We start from the raw sequence: 17,651 nt of genomic DNA, 5'->3' as shown, positions 1-17,651 counted from the left end.
ACACTGGGACACACTGGGGACTTGGGGACACTCTGGGGACATGGGGACACAGGGAACAGGGGGACACTTGGGGGACACAGGGGACACTCTGGGGACACAGGGACACTTGGGGACATGGGGACACTGGGGGGTGCGTGTGAATTTTTGGGTGTCCCATGGGTGCTGGGGGGGGTGTGGAGTTTTGGGGGGTCCCATGAGTGCTGGTTGGGGGGGGGGTGGTGACATTTGGGGGCTGTTTCCATCTCTGGGTTGGGGCGCGGGGGGGGACCCCATGGAGGGGGAGGGGCAGGTTTTTGGGGGGGGGTCCCTGACCCGCCCCCCCTCCCCGGGCCCCCCCCCAGCCCCGAAACGGCCGCGTTCATCCGGCACCTGGAGCAGGAGCAGGCGCAGCGGGGGCGCAACCCCCCCGAGCAGCGCTCCTTCTTCGCCAGATACGTGGGTACCCCGAAACCCCCCTGTACCCCAAAACCCCCCCACACCCACCCCCGGGGCCCCCAAAACCCCCTGCACCCCAAAACCCCCCCAACCCCCCAAACAACCCCCCCGAGCAGCGCTCCTTCTTCGCCAGATACGTGGGTACCCCGAAACCCCCCTGTACCCCAAAACCCCCCCAACCCCCCAAACAACCCCCCCGAGCAGCGCTCCTTCTTCGCCAGATACGTGGGTACCCCAAAACCCCCCTGTACCCCAAAACCCCCCCTGTACCCCAAAACCCCCCCACACCCACCCCTGGGGCCCCCAAAACCCCGTCCTGTACCCCAAAACCCCCCCAACCCCCCAAACAACCCCCCCGAGCAGCGCTCCTTCTTCGCCAGATACGTGGGTACCCCAAAACCCCCCCGGGGCCCCCAAAACCCCTCAGACCCCCCCAGGGCCCCCAAACCCCCCCAGGGCCCCCAAAACCCCCCAAATCCCCCCATGCTCCCCCGAACTCCCAACCCCCCTGTGCTCCCCAAGCAACCCCCAGAGCCCCCTCTTGGGGTCCCCCCAAATGCTGCAACCCCCCCCAGATCCCCTGGGGTCCCCAAAACCCCCCCAGGGCCCCCAAACCCCCCCCAATCCCCCCGTGCTCCCCCAAACTCCCAACCCCCCTGTGCCCCCCCCAACAACCCCCCAGAGCCCCCTCTTGGGGTCCCCCCCAAATGCTCCAACCCCCCCGACCCCCAGAACCCCCCCAGGGCCCCCAAAACCCCCCCATACCCGCCCCCCCAGGGTCCCCAAAACCCTCCCAGGCTCCCCAACTCCCCCCAGACCCCCAAAACACACCAAATTCCCCCCCCCCCGCAACCCTTGGGGTCCCCAAAATTCCTCTTGCCCCCCCCCGCCCCCCCCCAAATTCCCCCAAACCTCACAGCCCCCCCAGTTTTCCACGGGGGGGGGGTCCCTGGGGAGTATTTGGGGGGGGTGTCATGGGGGGGAGGGGGGCTCCGGGGTGGATTTTGGGGGTCACGGGGGGGGGTCCCTGGGGTGGCTTTGGGGGTCCTGGGGGGGTCCCCATGGCAGATTTGGGGTGACCCCCCCTCTATGTCCCGCAGTGGATGTACATCATCCCCATCGGCCTCTTCCTCATGATGTCCGGAGCCCCCGACGCGGGGGGGGGCCAAGGGGGGGCCACGGGGGGCGGGGGGGGCACGGGGGGCAGGTGAGACCGACCCCCCCCCAAAACCCCCCCAACCCCACGCTATGGGGGGGGACAGTGAATAAACCTCATTATGCCCCCCCCACACCTGCTGCTTGTCGGGGGGGGGCAGCCCGGACGCCTGGGTCCGTTTGGGAGTCCCAATTGGGGGGGGGCACCCCCAAAATGTTGGCGCCCCCCCCGCCGTGTGTGCGCGCTGGGGTTAATACACAGGGCGCGGTGGGCGTGGCCTCCGGGGTGGGAGGCGGGGCCCCGCGGAGCGGCGGGACCTGATTGGCGGGTTGGGCGGGGCTTGAATGGGGAGGCTTGTGGGCGGGGCTTGTGCTGGGTGTCTGCGCGGTCCCTGCGCCCGCCGGCTCAGCCGCGTTCGTCGTGTGTGTGCGTGTCCCCGGCCACGCGTGTGACACGCGTGTGCTGCACACGCGTGTGCCGGGCACGCGGGAGGGAGCGCGTTGCACACGCGTTTGCACACGCAGGAAACGACCATCCACCCATAGAACAGCCCCGGGCGGGGTCTCTCAGCAAATCGGGTTTAATTAATTAACAGTTTAACGAACCCGGCACACGGAACGGGGCAAAAAGGCCCCGCCCAGACCCCCCCGATTCCCCCAATGTCCCCCCATGTCCCCCCAAGGCCCCATTGTCCCCATGTCCACCCATGTCACAGTGACCCCCAGGGTCCTAGAGCCCCCTCAGTCACCCTGAGTCTTGTCCCCACATCCCCGTTGTCCCCCGAAGTCCCCCATTGTCCCCCAGTGTCCCCGTGTCCCCCACATCCCCATTGTCCCCCAGTGTCCCCGTGTCCCCCACATCCCCATTGTCCCCCAATGTCGCCATGTCCCCCACATCTCCATTGTCCCCCTGATGTCCCCATGTCCCCTAATGTCCCCATGTCCACCACATCCCCATTGTCCCCCACATCCCCATTGTCCCCCAATGTCCCCATGTCCCCCACATCTCCATTGTCCCCCTGATGTCCCCATTGTCCCCCACATCCCCATTGTCCCCCAATGTCCTTGTGTCCCCCACATTGTCCCCTGATGTCCCCATGTCCCCCACATCCCCATTGTCCTCTGATGTCCCCATGTCCCCTAATGTCCCCCTGTCCCCCACATCCCCATTGTCCCCCAATGTCCCCACATCCCCATTGTCCCCCGATGTCCTCGTGTCCCCCACATCCCCATTGTCCCCCATTGTCCCCTAATGTCCCCCAATGTCCCCGTGTCCCTCACATCCCCACTGTTCCCCGTTGTCCCCCGATGTCCCATTGTCCCCCATGTCCCCGGTGTCCCCTCAGGGCAGGAAGTCGATGTCCCCCCCCAGGTGCCCCCGCAGCCAGGGCAGCACCTCGAACACGTTGATGTGGAAGTCGCGGGCGAAGTTGGGGGCGCGGGGATGGCGACAAACGTCCAGCACCCCGAAACTGATCACGCCCACCTGCCGGGGGCCACGGTCACCCCAAAACCACCCAGTGCCCCCCCCAGTGCCCCCCAGGCCCCCCCAGTGTCCCCAGTGTCCCCAGTGCCCCCCCCACCATTCCTAGTCCTTCCCAGTGTCCCCAGTGTCCCCAGTGCCCCCCAATGTCCCCCATTCCCCCCCTCCACCATTCCCAGTCCCTCCCAGTATCCCCAGTGCCCCCCCAGTGTCCCCAGTGCCCCCCGATGTCCCCCAGTGCCCCCCTCCACCATTCCCAGTCCCTCCCAGTGTCCCCAGTGCCCCCCCACCATTCCCAGTCCCTCACAGTGCCCCCCAGTGTCCCCCCACCATTCGCAGTCCCTCCCAGTGCCCCCCAGTGCACCTCAACATTCCTAGTTCCCCCCAGGCCCTCCCAGTATCCCCAGTGCCCCCCAGTGTCCCCAATGTCCCCCAGTGACCCCAGTGCCCCCCCACCCATTCCCAGTCCCTCCCAGTGTCCCCAGTGACCTGGAAGTGCCGCTTCCCCCTGGTGACAATGACGGGACCCCCAGAGTCACCTGTGGAGGGGGAACTGGGATTAACTGGTCTGTACTGGAGTGTTCTGGAGGATCCCTGGGGGTGCCCTGGCCCATACTGGTCTATACTGGTTTATACTGGGACTGACCACAGCAGGCGTTGGGGTCCACCTGAAGCCCTGGGGAGGCACTGGGGGGGGTTCCCTGGCCCATACTGGTCTGTACTGGTCTATACTGGTCTATACTGGTTTATACTGGTCTATACTGGCTTATACTGGTTTGAACTGGTATTGACCGTGGCAGGCGTTGGGGTCCACCTGGGGCCCTGGGGAGGCACTGGGGGGGTTCCCTGGCCCATACGGGTCTGTACTGGTCTATACCAGTCTATACTGGTTTATACTGGTCTATACTGGTCTATACTGGTTTGAACTGGGACTGACCGCGGCAGGCGTTGGGGTCCACCTGGGGCCCTGGGGAGGCACTGGGGGGGTTCCCTGTCCCATGCTGGTCTATACTGGTCTATACTGGTCTGTACTGGTCTATACTGGTTTGTACTGGTCTATACTGGTTTATACTGACCGTGGCAGGCATTGGGGTCCACCTGGGGCCCTGGGGAGGCACTGGGGGGGGTTCCCTGTCCCATGCTGGTCTATACTGGTTTATACTGGTCTGTACTGGTCTATACTGGTTTGTACTGGTCTATACTGGTTTATACTGACCGCGGCAGGCGTTGGGGTCCACCTGGGGCTCGCTGCCCCCCGAGCACAGGAACCGGGGGGTCACCACGTCGTCCAGGGCGCTGACGTTGGCGTAGGGGGGGGCGCGGAGGGCGTCGGCCTCGCAGGGACCCCGCTGGGGCAGAGGGCACGGCCGGGTCAAGGTCAAGGTCACGGGCGGGTCAAGGTCACGGGTGGGGAGGGGGAGACGGGGTCATGGGGGGTCAGGAGCAGACAGACACAGGGGGGAACAGACGAACATGGGGGGGACAGATTGACACGGGGGGATGGGGACACAAAGTGTGGGGACAGATGGATGCGGGGGGGGACAGACGGACACGGGGGGGCACAGATGGACACATGGAGTGGATGGGGACGTAGCAGGGGACAGATGGATGTGGGGGGACAGATAGACATGGGGGGACACATGGACACGGGGGGTAGATGGGGACATGGGGGGGACAGATGGACATGGTGAGGACACATGGACACAGGGGGTAGATGGGGACATGGGGAGGGACAGACGGACATGGGGGGACACACGGACACAGGGGGTAGATGGGGACATGGGGAGGGACAGATGGACATGGGGGGACACACGGACACAGGGGGTAGATGGGGACATGGGGAGGGACAGACGGACATGGGGGGACACACGGACACAGGGGGTAGATGGGGACATGGGGAGGGACAGACAGACATGGGGGGACACATGGACACAGGGGGTAGATGGGGACATGGGGAGGGGACAGATGGATGTGGGGGGACACACGGACACAGGGTGGATGGGGACACAAAGTGCAGGGACAGATGGATGTGGGGGGGACAGACGGACACGGGGAGGACAGACAGACATGGGGGGTCGGTGGGGACACAAAGTGGGGGGACAGGCAAACATGGGGAGGGGACAGACGGACACGGGGGGGACACACGGACACGGGGGGGGTATGGGGACATTGTGGGGACGGACAGATACAGGGAGAGGACAGATGGACATGCGGGGACAGACGGACGGGGGGGGACAGACAGAGGGAGGACAGACGGACACAGGGGGTGGATGGGGACACAAAGTGGAGGGACAGACGGACACAGGGGGTGGATGGGGACGCGGGGGGGACAGACGGACACGGGGGGTGGATGGGGACATGGGGGGGGACAGACGGACACAGGGGGTGGATGGGGACACGGGGGGGACAGACGGACACAGGGGGTGGATGGGGACACGGGGGGGACAGACGGACACGGGGGCGGACGGACAGACGGCCGCACCTGGTCCCCCAGCTTGATGCGGATGTGGCGCCGCTGCAGCTCCGAGGGGCCCCGGGGGGACACGAAAAACGCCTCCAGGGTCTTGGGGGGCAGCAGGAGGCGCCCTGGGGACCCCACCAGTGACCCCGGGACCCTGGGACCCCCACCAGTGACCCAGTGACCCTGGGACCCCCACCAGTGACCCCGGGACCCTGGGACCCCCAACTGTGACCCCGGGACCCTGGGACCCCCACCAGTGACCCCGGGACCCTGGGACCCCCAACTGTGACCCCGGGACCCTGGGACCCCCAACAGTGACCCAGTGACCCTGGGACCCCCAACAGTGACCCCGGGACCCTGGGACCCCCAACAGTGACCCCAGGACCCTGGGACCCCCACCAGTGACCCCGGGACCCTGGGACCCCCAACAGTGACCCCGGGACCCTGGGGACCCCCACCAGTGACCCAGTGACCCTGGGGACCCCAACAGTGACCCCGGGACCCTGGGACCCCCAACAGTGACCCTGGGACCCTGGGACCCCCAACTGTGACCCCGTGACCCTGGGACCCCCAACAGTGACCCCGGGACCCTGGGACCCCCACCAGTGACCCAGTGACCCTGGGGACCCCCACCAGTGACCCCAGGACCCTGGGGACCCCAACAGTGACCCCGGGACCCTGGGACCCCCACCAGTGACCCCGTGACCCTGGGACCCCCACCAGTGACCCAGTGACCCCGGGACCCCCACTGGTGACCCAGCGACCCCCCACCGGTGACCACAGTGACTCCAATGACCCCCCACAAGTGACCCCGGTGACCCCCACCAGTGACCCCCACCGGTGACCCAGTGACCCCAGTGACCCCCACCAGTGACCCCCACCAGTGACCCTGTAACCCCCACCAGTGACCCCCCCACCAGTGACCCCAGTGTCACCAGTGACCCCAATGACGCCAGTGACCCCCACCATTCCCAGTCCCTCCCGGTATTTTGGGGGGTTATTTTGGGGTGTTTCAGGGTTATTTTGGGGTGTTTGGGGTTTTTTTGGGGTGTTTTGGGGTGGTTTGGGGGTGATTTTGGGTGGTTTTGGGGTGTTTCAGGGTGATTTTGGGTGTTTTGGGGGTGTTTTGGGGTGTTTCAGGGTTATTTTGGGGTGTTTGGGGGTTTTTTGGGGGTGTTTTGGGGTGGTTTGGGGGTGATTTTGGGTGGTTTTGGGGTGTTTCAGGGTGATTTTGGGTGTTTTGGGGGTGTTTTGGGGTGTTTCAGGGTGTTTTTGGGGTGATTTTGGGTGGTTTTGGGGTGTTTCAGGGTGTTTTGGGGGTGATTTGGGGTGATTTTGGGTGGTTTTGGGGTGTTTCAGGGTGTTTTGGGGGTGATTTGGGGTGTTTTTGGGGTGTTTTTGGGGTGTTTCAGGGTGTTTCAGGGTGTTTCAGGGTGTTTTTTGGGTGTTTGGGGGTTTTTTGGGGTGTTTTGGGGTGTTTTTGGGGTGATTTTGGGTGTTTTTGGGGTGTTTCAGGGTGATTTTGGGTGTTTGGGGTGTTTCAGGGTGTTTTTGGGGTGATTTTGGGTGTTTTTGGGGTGTTTCAGGGTGTTTTGGGGGTGATTTGGGGTGATTTTGGGTGGTTTTGGGGTGTTTTTGGGGTGTTTCGGGGTGTTTCAGGGTGTTTCAGGGTGTTTTTTGGGTGTTTTGGGGGTGATTTGGGGTGTTTTTGGGGTGCTTTCGGGGTGTTTTGGGTGTTTTTGGGGTGTTTCAGGGTGATTTTGGGTGTTTTGGGGTGTTTCAGGGTGTTTTGGGGGTGATTTGGGGTGATTTTGGGTGGTTTTGGGGTGTTTCGGGGTGTTTCAGGGTGTTTCAGGGTGATTTTGGGTGTTTTTGGGGTGTTTCAGGGTGTTTTGGGGGTGATTTGGGGTGATTTTGGGTGGTTTTGGGGTGTTTCGGGGTGTTTCAGGGTGTTTCAGGGTGTTTTTTGGGTGTTTTGGGGGTGATTTGGGGTGGTTTTGGGGTGTTTTGGGTGGTTTTGGGGTGTTTCGGGGTGTTTCGGGGTGTTTTTTGGGTGATTTGGGGTGTTTTTTGGGTGTGTTTGGGGTGTTTCAGGGTGTTTTTTGGGTGTTTTGGGGGTGATTTGGGGTGATTTGGGGTGTTTGGGGGTGTTTTTGGGGTGTTTTTGGGGTGATTTTGGGTGTTTTTGGGGTGTTTCGGGGTGGTTTCGGGGTGATTTTGGGTGTTTTTGGGGTGTTTTGGGGTGATTTTGGGTGTTTTTGAGGTGTTTCGGGGTGGTTTCGGGGTGTTTTGGGGTTTTTTGGGGTGTTTCGGGGTGGTTTCGGGGTGTTTCAGGGTGTTTTTGGGGTGATTTTGCGTGTTTTGGGGTGATTTTGGGTGTTTTGCGGGTGATTTGGGGTGTTTTGGGGGTGATTTTGGGTGTTTTTGGGGTGTTTCGGGGTGGTTTCGGGGTGATTTTGGGTGTTTTTGGGGTGTTTTTGGGGTGATTTTGGGTGTTTTTGGGGTGATTTTGGGTGTTTTTGGGGTGATTTTGGGTGTCCGGCACTCACGGTGCTCCTCGCAGCTGCTCCCTTGGGCCGGCAGCCGCAGGGCCTGAGAAGCCGCTTTGGTGCAGGGGAGACAAATGGGGCTGGGGGGCAAATGGGGGTCAGGGACCCCCACATTGACCCATAGAGCCCCCCCAGTGCCCCATAGATCCCCCCATAGAGCCCTCAGACCCATGGAATGACCCATAGAGCTCCCCAGCCTCATAGAATGACCCATAGACCCCCCCCAGCCCCATAGACTGAACCATAGACCCTCAGACCCATAGAATGACCCACAGAGCCCCCATTGCCCCATAGACCCCCGCCAGCCCCATAGAATGACCCATAGACCCCCCCCCCAACCCCATAGACCGGTCCCAGCCCTATAGACTGACCCCCAACCCCATAGAATAACCCCCAGCCTCCCCGACCCATAGAATGACCCATAGACCCCTGATCCCATAGGCTGAACCCCAAGCCCCGCCCCCTCCAGGCCCCGCCCTTTACAGGCCCTGCCCCCAAAGTCCCCGCCCCCTGCCCCTTCCCGGCCCCGCCCCCTCCAGGCCCCGCCCCCTCCCTTTTCAGGCCCTGCCCCCAAAGTCCCCATCCCCCACCCCGCCCCTTCCCGGCCCCACCCCGCCCCAAAGTCCCCGCCCCCTCAGGCCCCGCCCTTTCCAGGCCCCGCCCCCTCCGGCCCCAGCCAATCACCGCGCTCCGACCGCGGGCTCGAGCGCCCCCTGCAGCTGCACCAGCGCCACGTCGTAGTCGTAGAACTCGGGGACCCCCCGGTCCCGCCGCCCCCCCAGCTGGAACTGGGGGTGCACGAACAGCCCCGACACCCCCCGGCGGACACGGGGACCTGGGGGGACACGGGGCTGGGAGGGGACCCCAAAACACACGGGGAACCCCCCAAAACACCCCAGGGAACCCCAAACCCCCGGGAACCCCCAAACCCCCCAGGGAACCCCCAAACCCCAGGGAACCCCCAAACCCCCCAGGGAACCCCCACAAAACTCCTGCTCCAAGGGACCCAGGCATCCGGGGACCCCCCCAAAGGGACCCAGGCATCCGGGAACCCCCCTAAAGGGACCCAGGTGTCCGGAGGCCCCCCCCAAAGGGACCCAGGCATCCGGGGGTTCCCCTCCCAAAGGGACCCAGGTGTTCGGGGACCCCTTCCTCAAAGGGACCCAGGTGTCCGGGAGACCCTACACCCCACCCAAAAAGGGACCCAGGCGTCCGGGACCCCTGCACCCACATTCGTGCTGATCCAGGGTCACCCCAAACCCCTCCAGGGCCCCCCCCAAAACCCCTGCTCCAAGGGACCCAGGCGTCCGGGGGCTCCCCAAAAAGGGACCCAGGCATCCGGGGGGACCCCTCCCAAAGGGACCCAGGCGTCCGGGCCCCCCCGCACCCGTGTCCACGCTGATCCAGGCCGCTTGGTCGTCGGGGGTGAAACAATGAGCCGCCGTCAGCACAAAGTGGGGGGACACCAGGGCCCCCCCACAGCGCTCCTGGCCCCGCCCCGGCCGCTGCAAAGGGGGCGGGGTCAGACATGGGGGGGCGGGGCCAGACCCCCCCCAGTGACTCCAGTGACCCCCAGGGTCCTAAAGACCCCCCAGTGACCCCAAATAACCCCCAGGGTCCCAAACCCCCAGTGACCCCAAATAACCCCCAGGGTCCCAAACCCCCCCAGTGACCCCAAATAACCCCCAGGGTCCCAAACCCCCCAGTGACCCCAAATAACCCCCAGGGTCCTAAACCCCCCAGTGACCCCAAATAACCCCCAGGGTCCCAAACCCCCAGTGACCCCAAATAACCCCCAGGGTCCCAAACCCCCCAGTGACCCCAAATAACCCCCAGTGAGCCCCAGAGCCCCCCAGAGACCCCAAATCCCATCCCCCCCATGTCCCCCCGTTGTCCCCCCGTCCCCCCATGTCCCCCCAGCTCACGGTGACGGTGACAATGACAATCCAGGGGTTCCTGTCCCTGTCCCCCGCGCTCTTGTGCTCCCGGCTCAGCCCGCACAGCCCCAGCACGTCGCTCTCATCTGGGGGGGGACACACACAAATTTGGGGGTTCAGGGGGGTTTTGGGGGTCCCTGGGGGGGTTTGGGGGTCGGGGTGGGGGGGTCAAGGAGGTTTTGGGGGTGTCTGCGGTGATCTTGGGGGTCCCTGGAGTGTTATTGGGGGTCTGGGGTGATTTGGAGGTAGTGGGGGGTTTTGGGGGTGTCTGGGCTGATTTTGGGGTCCCTGGGTTGATTTTGGGGGTTCAGGGGGTTTTGGGGTGCCCCCCCCCATACCCATCATGCTCTGCAGCGCCTCCTGCAGGTTGGGGGTGGTTATGGACTCTATGGGGTTTCGGGGGCTCTATGGGGGTTCTTGGGGTCCAGGGGGGTTTTGGGGGCTCGGGGGGGTTTTGGGGTGCCCCCCCCGTACCGATCATGCTCTGCAGCGCCTCCTGCAGGTCGGGCAGCCCCCGCAATAGGAACACGTGCTGCTCCCCGTCCTTGTGCGAGGCCAAAGCGTTGAGGGTTTCGGGGTGCACCAGCTCCCCCACCCCGAACACGTACACGTCTGGGGGGGCAGGGGCGTCAGGGGGGGCCCCAAAACCCATAGACCCCCCCAAACCATCCCCAGCGCCCCCAGAGACCCCCAGAACTCCCCAGATCCCCCCCAAACATGTTGAGGGTTTTGGGGTTCACCAGCCCCCCCACCCCCAAAACAGATACACATGGGGGTCAGGGGGGTCCCCAAAACCCATAGACCCCCCCCAAAACCACCCCCTTGACCCCCAAAATCCAACAGACCCCCCCAAACAGGTTGAGGGTTTTGGGGTTCACCAACCCCCCCCATTCCCAAAATAGGGGGGTCAAGGGGGTCCCCAAAATCCAACAGACCCCCCGGTTCCTCCCAGTATGCCCAGTATGCCCAGTTACCCAGGAAGTCCTCGCGGCTGTTCTGGGGGTCCCTCCCGATGCTCAGCAGCTCCCGGATCTGGTGCAGGACGGGAACTGGGGACCCCCCCATGTTCACCCGGCCTGGGGGGGACGGGGGGTCAGGGCACTGGGATATACTGGGATGGACTGGGATGGACTGGGATGGACTGGGGGGGGGGACTGGGATGGACTGGGAGGGACTGGAATGGACTGGAATGGACTGGGTGGGACTGGGAGGGTACTTGGGGTCTGGGGGGGCACTGGGAGGCACTGGGGTAACTGGGGGACACTGGGGGTGTTTTGGGGTATTCAGGGGGGTTTGGGGGGGCCCCCACTGTCGGTGATGATGATGATGATGTGGTAGGTGGTGTTGGTGACCAGAGGGGGGTCTGGTGGATTTGGGGGTGTCTGGGGGTGCCTGCGGGGTTCAGGTGAGTTTGGGGGTGTCCAGGGGGGTCCCCACCATCAGTGACCTTGACAATGACGTGGTGGCTGCTGTTGGTGACCGGGGGGGTCTGGGTGGGTTTGGGGGTGTCTGGGTGGGTTTTGGGGTTCAGAGGGGTTTGGAGGTTCAGGGGGGGTTCAGGTGGGTTTGGGGGTGTCAGGGGGGTTTGGGGGGGGTCCCCACCATCAGTGACCGTGACAATGACGTGGCGGGTGCTGTTGGTGACCGGGGGGTCTGGGTGTGTTTTGGGGTGTCTGGGTGGGTTTGGGGGAGTCCGGGGGGGTCCCCACCATCGGTGACAATGATGATGACGTGGCGGGTGCTGTTGGTGACTGGGGGTGTCTGGGTGTGTTTTGGGGTGTCTGGGTGGGTTTGGGGGTTCGGGGGGGGTCCGGGGGGGTCCCCACCGTCGGTGACGATGATGATGACGTGGCGGGTGCTGTTGGTGACCAGGGGGGTCTGGGTGTGTTTTGGGGTGTCTGGGTGGGTTTGGGGGGGTTCAGGGGGGTCCCCACCATTGGTGACGATGACGATGACGTGGCGGGTGCTGTTGGTGACTGGGGGTGTCTGGGTGTGTTTTGGGGTGTCTGGGTGGGTTTGGGGGTGTCCGGGGGGGTCCCCACCGTCGGTGACGATGATGATGACGTGGCGGGTGCTGTTGGTGACCGGGGGGGTCTGGGTGGGTTTTGGGGTTCAGGGGGGGTTCAGGTGTGTTTTGGGGGTCCGGGGGGGTCCCCACCGTCGGTGACCATGACAATGATGTGGCGGGTGCTGTTGGTGACCGGGGGGGTCTGGGTGTGTTTTGGGGTGTCTGGGTGGGTTTGGGGGGGTTCGGGGGGGTCCCCACCGTCGGTGACGATGATGATGACGTGGCGGGTGCTGTTGGTGACCGGGGGGGGGTGCAGCCCCCCCAGCTGCTCCGCCCGCTCCTGCTGCACCAGCTGCTCGTACACGGCCCGAAGGGCCGAGTGGGGGTTGGTCCCCGGCTTCTCCGCGTGGTCTGGGGGGGCGGGGGGGTCAGGGGACCCCCAAACACCCCCGGACACCCCAAAACCCCCCTGAGCCCCCCAAGTCCCCCTGGACCCCCAAACCCTCCCCGGACACCCCAACCCCCCCCAGCACCCCAAACCCTCCCTGGACACCCCAACCTCCCCCTGACACCCAAAACCCCCCGACACCCCAAAACACCCCCTGGACACCCCCAAACCCTCCCTGGCACCCCACACCCCCCTGAGCCCCCCAACCCACCCCCCCGACACCCCAAAAACCCCCATAGCCCCCAAAAACCCCTGGACAACACCCCCCCCCGACACCTCAAAACTCCCCTGGACACCCCAAAACTCCCCTGAGCCCCCCAAGTCCCTCTGGACCCCCAAACCCCCCCATGGACACCCCAAAACCCCCCTGAGCCCCCCAAGTCCCCCTGGACACCCCAAAATCCCCCTCAACACCCCAACACGCCCCGGATACCCCAAACCCCCCAGGCCCCTATGACCCCCCCAGACCCCACCCTATAGCCCCCCTGAACCCTCCTAAAAGGCCCCCCAGACCCCCCCCAGGACACCCCCATAGTTCCCCCATAGCCCCCCAATATTCCCCCCAAGACCCCCCCCAGGACCCCCCCATGTCCCCCCACCTTTGAAGCTGAGCCCCCCCAGCAGCTCCCCCACCCTGGCCCCATCGCTCGCTCTGGGGTCCATGGGGCTCAGCACCACCCGCGCCTCGGTGCCGAATGTGATGATCCCGTAGTGGGGGGACACCCCATAGCTGGCGATCTGGGGGGACACGGGGGTCAGGGGGGTCCTGGGGGGGGATTTGGGGGAGTTTGGGGGGGATTTGGGGGAACAAAGCGACAGGTTGACGACCCAGATAGGATGATGCTGTAGTGAGGGGACACCCCATAGTTGAAGATCTGGGGGGCTATGGGGGGCTGGGGGGGTCCTGGGGGGTGACCTGGGGGGGTCCTGGGGAGATTTGGGGGGATTGGGGGGGATTTGGGGGGATTTGGGGGGGATTTGGGAGGACAAAGGGGACAGGTTGACGACCCAGATAGGATGATGCTGTAGTGGGGGGACACCACATAGTTGAAAATCTGGGGGGCTATGGGGGTCTAAAGGTGTCATGGGGGTCCAGGGGGGTCCTGGGGAGGGTTCTGGGGGGGGTCCTGGGGGAATCTGGGGGGATTTGGTGGAGTTTGGGGGGGATTTGGGGGAACAGAGGGACAGGTTGACAACCCAGATAGGATGATGCTGTAGTGGGGACACCCCATAGCTGACAATCTGAGGGGCTATGGGGGGGTCCTGGAGGTCTAGAGGGGTCATGGGGAGTCCTGGGGGGGGGATGGGGGGATTTGAGGGAATTTGGGGCAATTTGGGGGAGTTTGGGGGGGGGTTGAATGGAGAGAGGGGACAGGTTGACGACCCAGATAGGATATGCTGTAGTGAGGGGACACCCCATAGTTGAAGATCCGGGGGGCTATGGGGGGGGGTCCTGGAGGTCTAGAGGGGTCATGGGGGTCAGGGGGAGTCCTGGGTGGGGTCTGGGGGGATTGGGGGGGATTTGGGGGGGATTTGGGGGAGTTTGGGGACAGAGGGGACAGGTTGACGACCCAGATAGGATGATGCTGTAGTGAGGGGACACCCCATAGTTGAAGATCCGGGGGGCTATGGGGGGGGGACATGGGGGTCAGGGGGGATCTAGGGGGGTCCTGGGGGTGTTCTGGGGTGCCAGGGGGGGTTGGGGTACAGTGACCCCCCTTTGGGCCCCCCCAACCACCAGGTCCCAGCTCCCGGGCTGCACTTGGGTGCTGTGTAAACTGGGGGGTCTGGGGGGGATTTGGGGGGGATTTGGGGGTCCTGGGGGGTCAGGGGGTCCCGGGGGGGTCTGGGGGTGTCACCTTCTCCACCAGCTGCTGCAGCGCCTCCAGGGCCCCCCCAAAGTCCTCGGCCCCGATGCTCTGGGAGGCGTCGAGCACCAGGAAGATGTTGAGGGCGGCGCCGGGACTGAGGCGGATGCGGCGCTTTTCTGTGGGGCCTGGGGGGCACAGACCCATAGACACCCATAGAGACCCATAGGGACCCATAGGGACACCCCCAGACCCATAGACACCCGTAGAGACCCATAGGGACACCCCCAGACCCATAGACACCCATAGAGACCCATAGGGACACCCCCAGACCCATAGACACCCGTAGAGACCCACAGGGACACCCCCAGACCCATAGACACCCATAGAGACCCATAGGGACCCATAGGGACACCCCCAGACCCATAGACACCCGTAGAGACCCATAGGGACACCCCCAGACCCATAGACACCCATAGAGACCCATAGGGACACCCCCAGACCCATAGACACCCGTAGAGACCCACAGGGACACCCCCAGACCCATAGACACCCATAGAGACCCATAGGGACACCCCCAGACCCATAGACACCCATAGAGACCCATAGGGACACCCCCAGACCCGTAGACACCCGTAGAGACCCATAGAGACCCATAGGGACACCCCCAGACCCGTAGACACCCGTAGAGACCCACCCAGACCAATAGAGACCCATAGGGACACCCCCAGACTCATAGAAACCCATAGAGACCCACAGAGACCCATAGGGACACCCCCAGATTCATAGAGACCTATAGAGACCCGCCCAGACCCATAGAGACCCATAGAGACACCCCTGACCTATAGAGATGCCCCAAACCCACAGGGACACCCACTGAGCCACCCCCCATGTCCCCATATCCCAGTGACCCCCAGGGTCCTAGAGCCCCCCCAGTGACCATGAGTCACATCCCCATGTCCCCCCATGTCTCCCTATCCCCTCCTGTCACCCCACATCCCCATGTCCCCCCCCATGTCCCCATGTCCCCCCGTGTCCCCCCCATGTCCCCCTGTCCCACCGTGGGTCTCGTTGCCCTCGGCCGCCTCCACCGTCTGTGTCAGTGACGCCAGGAACGCGGACGCCACCTCCTGGGGGGTGTCGAACGCTCCGGGGGCTGCGGGGACACCGGGGGACACGGGCACAGCTCACCCCGTGTCCCCATGGCCCCGTGGCCCCCATCCCCGTGTCCCCATGTCCCTGTGTCCCCGTGTCCCCATGTCCCCATGTCCCCGTGTCCCCACGTCCCCATGTTCCCGTGTCCCACATCCCCATTGCCCCCATTGCCCCCAATGTCCCCATCACCCCCATTGTCCCCAATGTCCCCAATACCCCCAGTGTCCCCGTTGCCCCCATCGCCCTCAATGTCCTCAATGTCCCCATCACCCCAATGCCCCCATCGCCCCCAATGTCCCCATCACCCCCATCATCCCCAATGTCCCCACTGCCCCCATCGCCCCCATCACCCCCAATGCCCCATTGTCCCCATCACCCCCACTGTCCCCATCACCCCCATTGTCCCCAATGTCCCCAATGCCCCCAGTGTCCCCGTTGCCCCCATCGCCCTCAATGTCCTCAATGTCCCCATCACCCCAATGCCCCCATCGCCCCCAATGTCCCCATCACCCCCAATGCCCCATTATCCCCAATGTCCCCATCACCCCCAATGTCCCCATTGTCCCCAATGTCCCCATCACCCCCAACGTCCCCATTACCCCCAATGTCCCCATCACCCCCATTGCCCCCATCACCCCAAATGTCCCCATTGTCCCCATTGCCCCCAATGCCCCCATCACCCCCAATGTCCCCATCACCCCCATCACCCCCAATGCCCCATTGTCCCCATTGTCCCCATCACCCCTAATGCCCCATTGTCCCCAATGCCCCATTGTCCCCAATGTCCCCATTGTCCCCATCACCCCCAACGTCCCCATTGTCCCATTGTCCCCATCACCCCCATTGTCCCAACGTCCCCATTGCTCCCAACGCCCCCATTGCCCCCAATGTCCCCATCACCATCAATGCCCCCAATGTCCCCATCGCCCCCAATGTCCCCATCGCCCCATTGTCCCCATCACCCCCAATGTCCCCATTGTCCCCATCCGCACCGCGGCACCAGGGCTCGCTGCCGCTCCAGGCCCCCCCCTCCATGCAGCGCCGCTCGGCCGAGCCCACGAGCTGCAGCCCCGCGCGGCACCGGAACCGCACCACGGACTCCACGTGGTAACGCGTCCCCTCCTTGGTGGCGCCGGGGGGCACGGCGGGGGCGGGGCAGTCACCGGCTGGGGGCGGGACACGGGGTGATGGGGACATGGGGGGCAATGGGGACATGGGAGGATATGGGGACATGGGGGGATATGGGGTTATATGGGGACATGGGGACATGGGGGGATATGGGGACATGGGGGGATATGGGGACATTGGGGGGATATGGGGTTATATGGGGACATGGGGAGATATGGGGACATTGGGGACATGGGGGGATATGGGGACATGGGGACATGGGGGGATATGGGGACATGGGGGGATATGGGGACACTGGGGGATATGGGGTTATATGGGGACATGGGGACATGGGGGGATGGGGGGGCAATGGGGACATGGGGGGATATGGGGACATTGGGGGATATGGGGGGATATGGGGACATGGGGGGATATGGGGACATTGGGGACATGGGGGGATATGGGGACATGAGGGGATGGGGGGGCAATGGGGACATGGGGGGATATGGGGTTAAATGGGGACATGGGGGGATATGGGGACATGAGGGGATGGGGGGGCAATGGGGACATGGGGGGATATGGGGACACTGGGGGATATGGGGAGCAATGGGGACATTGGGGGATATGGGGTTATATGGGGACATGGGGGGATATGGGGACATGGGGGGATATGGGGGGCAATGGGGACATTGGGGGGATATGGGGACATTGGGGGACATGGGGGGATATGGGGGGATATGGGAAAAATGGGGGTTATTTGGGGTCACCAGGGGGCTTTAGGACCCTGGGGGTTATTTGGGGTCACTGGGAGGTTTAGGACCCTGGGGGTTATTTGGGGTCACTGGGACATGGGGACAGGGGGTTATGGGGGGACACATGGACATATTATGGGGACATTCTGGGGACATGGGGGTCCATGGCCCCCCCCCCTCACCTCCATCGTCGCACACGGGGGTCGCCCCCCCCCAGCGCCCCCCGTTTCCGCAGACGCGGGTCTGGGGTCCCCGCAGCGTGAACCCCCCGGAGCAGCCGAACGTGAGGACGGAGCCGGGGGGGAACCCGCCCCGCCCCCCCCGCGGCCACCACCACCCGTGCTCCAGCTCCA

General features: G+C 64.2%; 1 protein-coding gene across 1 annotated transcript; it reads right to left on the bottom strand.

Annotated features, from left to right (window-relative positions):
• Window positions 1-2,927: 2,927 nt before the first annotated feature.
• Window positions 2,928-17,626, bottom strand: CFB (complement factor B). Its single transcript, XM_082077573.1, has 16 exons — window positions 17,481-17,626; window positions 16,432-16,605; window positions 15,345-15,440; window positions 14,336-14,472; window positions 13,076-13,214; window positions 12,287-12,439; window positions 10,995-11,096; window positions 10,495-10,632; window positions 10,009-10,106; window positions 9,471-9,588; window positions 8,768-8,918; window positions 8,084-8,163; window positions 5,556-5,659; window positions 4,290-4,422; window positions 3,563-3,612; window positions 2,928-3,076 (listed from the first exon to the last, which is right to left on the bottom strand). Exons 2-16 carry the CDS (start codon window positions 16,472-16,474, stop codon window positions 2,933-2,935), a joined length of 1,686 nt encoding a protein of 561 aa, XP_081933699.1. The 5' UTR covers window positions 16,475-16,605; window positions 17,481-17,626; the 3' UTR covers window positions 2,928-2,932.
• Between the last annotated feature and the right edge of the window lie 25 nt (window positions 17,627-17,651).

Source organism: Streptopelia decaocto (genome assembly GCF_964273445.1).
Source record: "Streptopelia decaocto genome assembly, contig: HAP1_SCAFFOLD_2250, whole genome shotgun sequence".
Lineage (NCBI taxonomy): Eukaryota > Metazoa > Chordata > Aves > Columbiformes > Columbidae > Streptopelia > Streptopelia decaocto.
The sequence above is the reverse complement of the archived record's forward strand: the minus strand, read 5'-3'. Positions and strand labels throughout refer to the sequence as shown.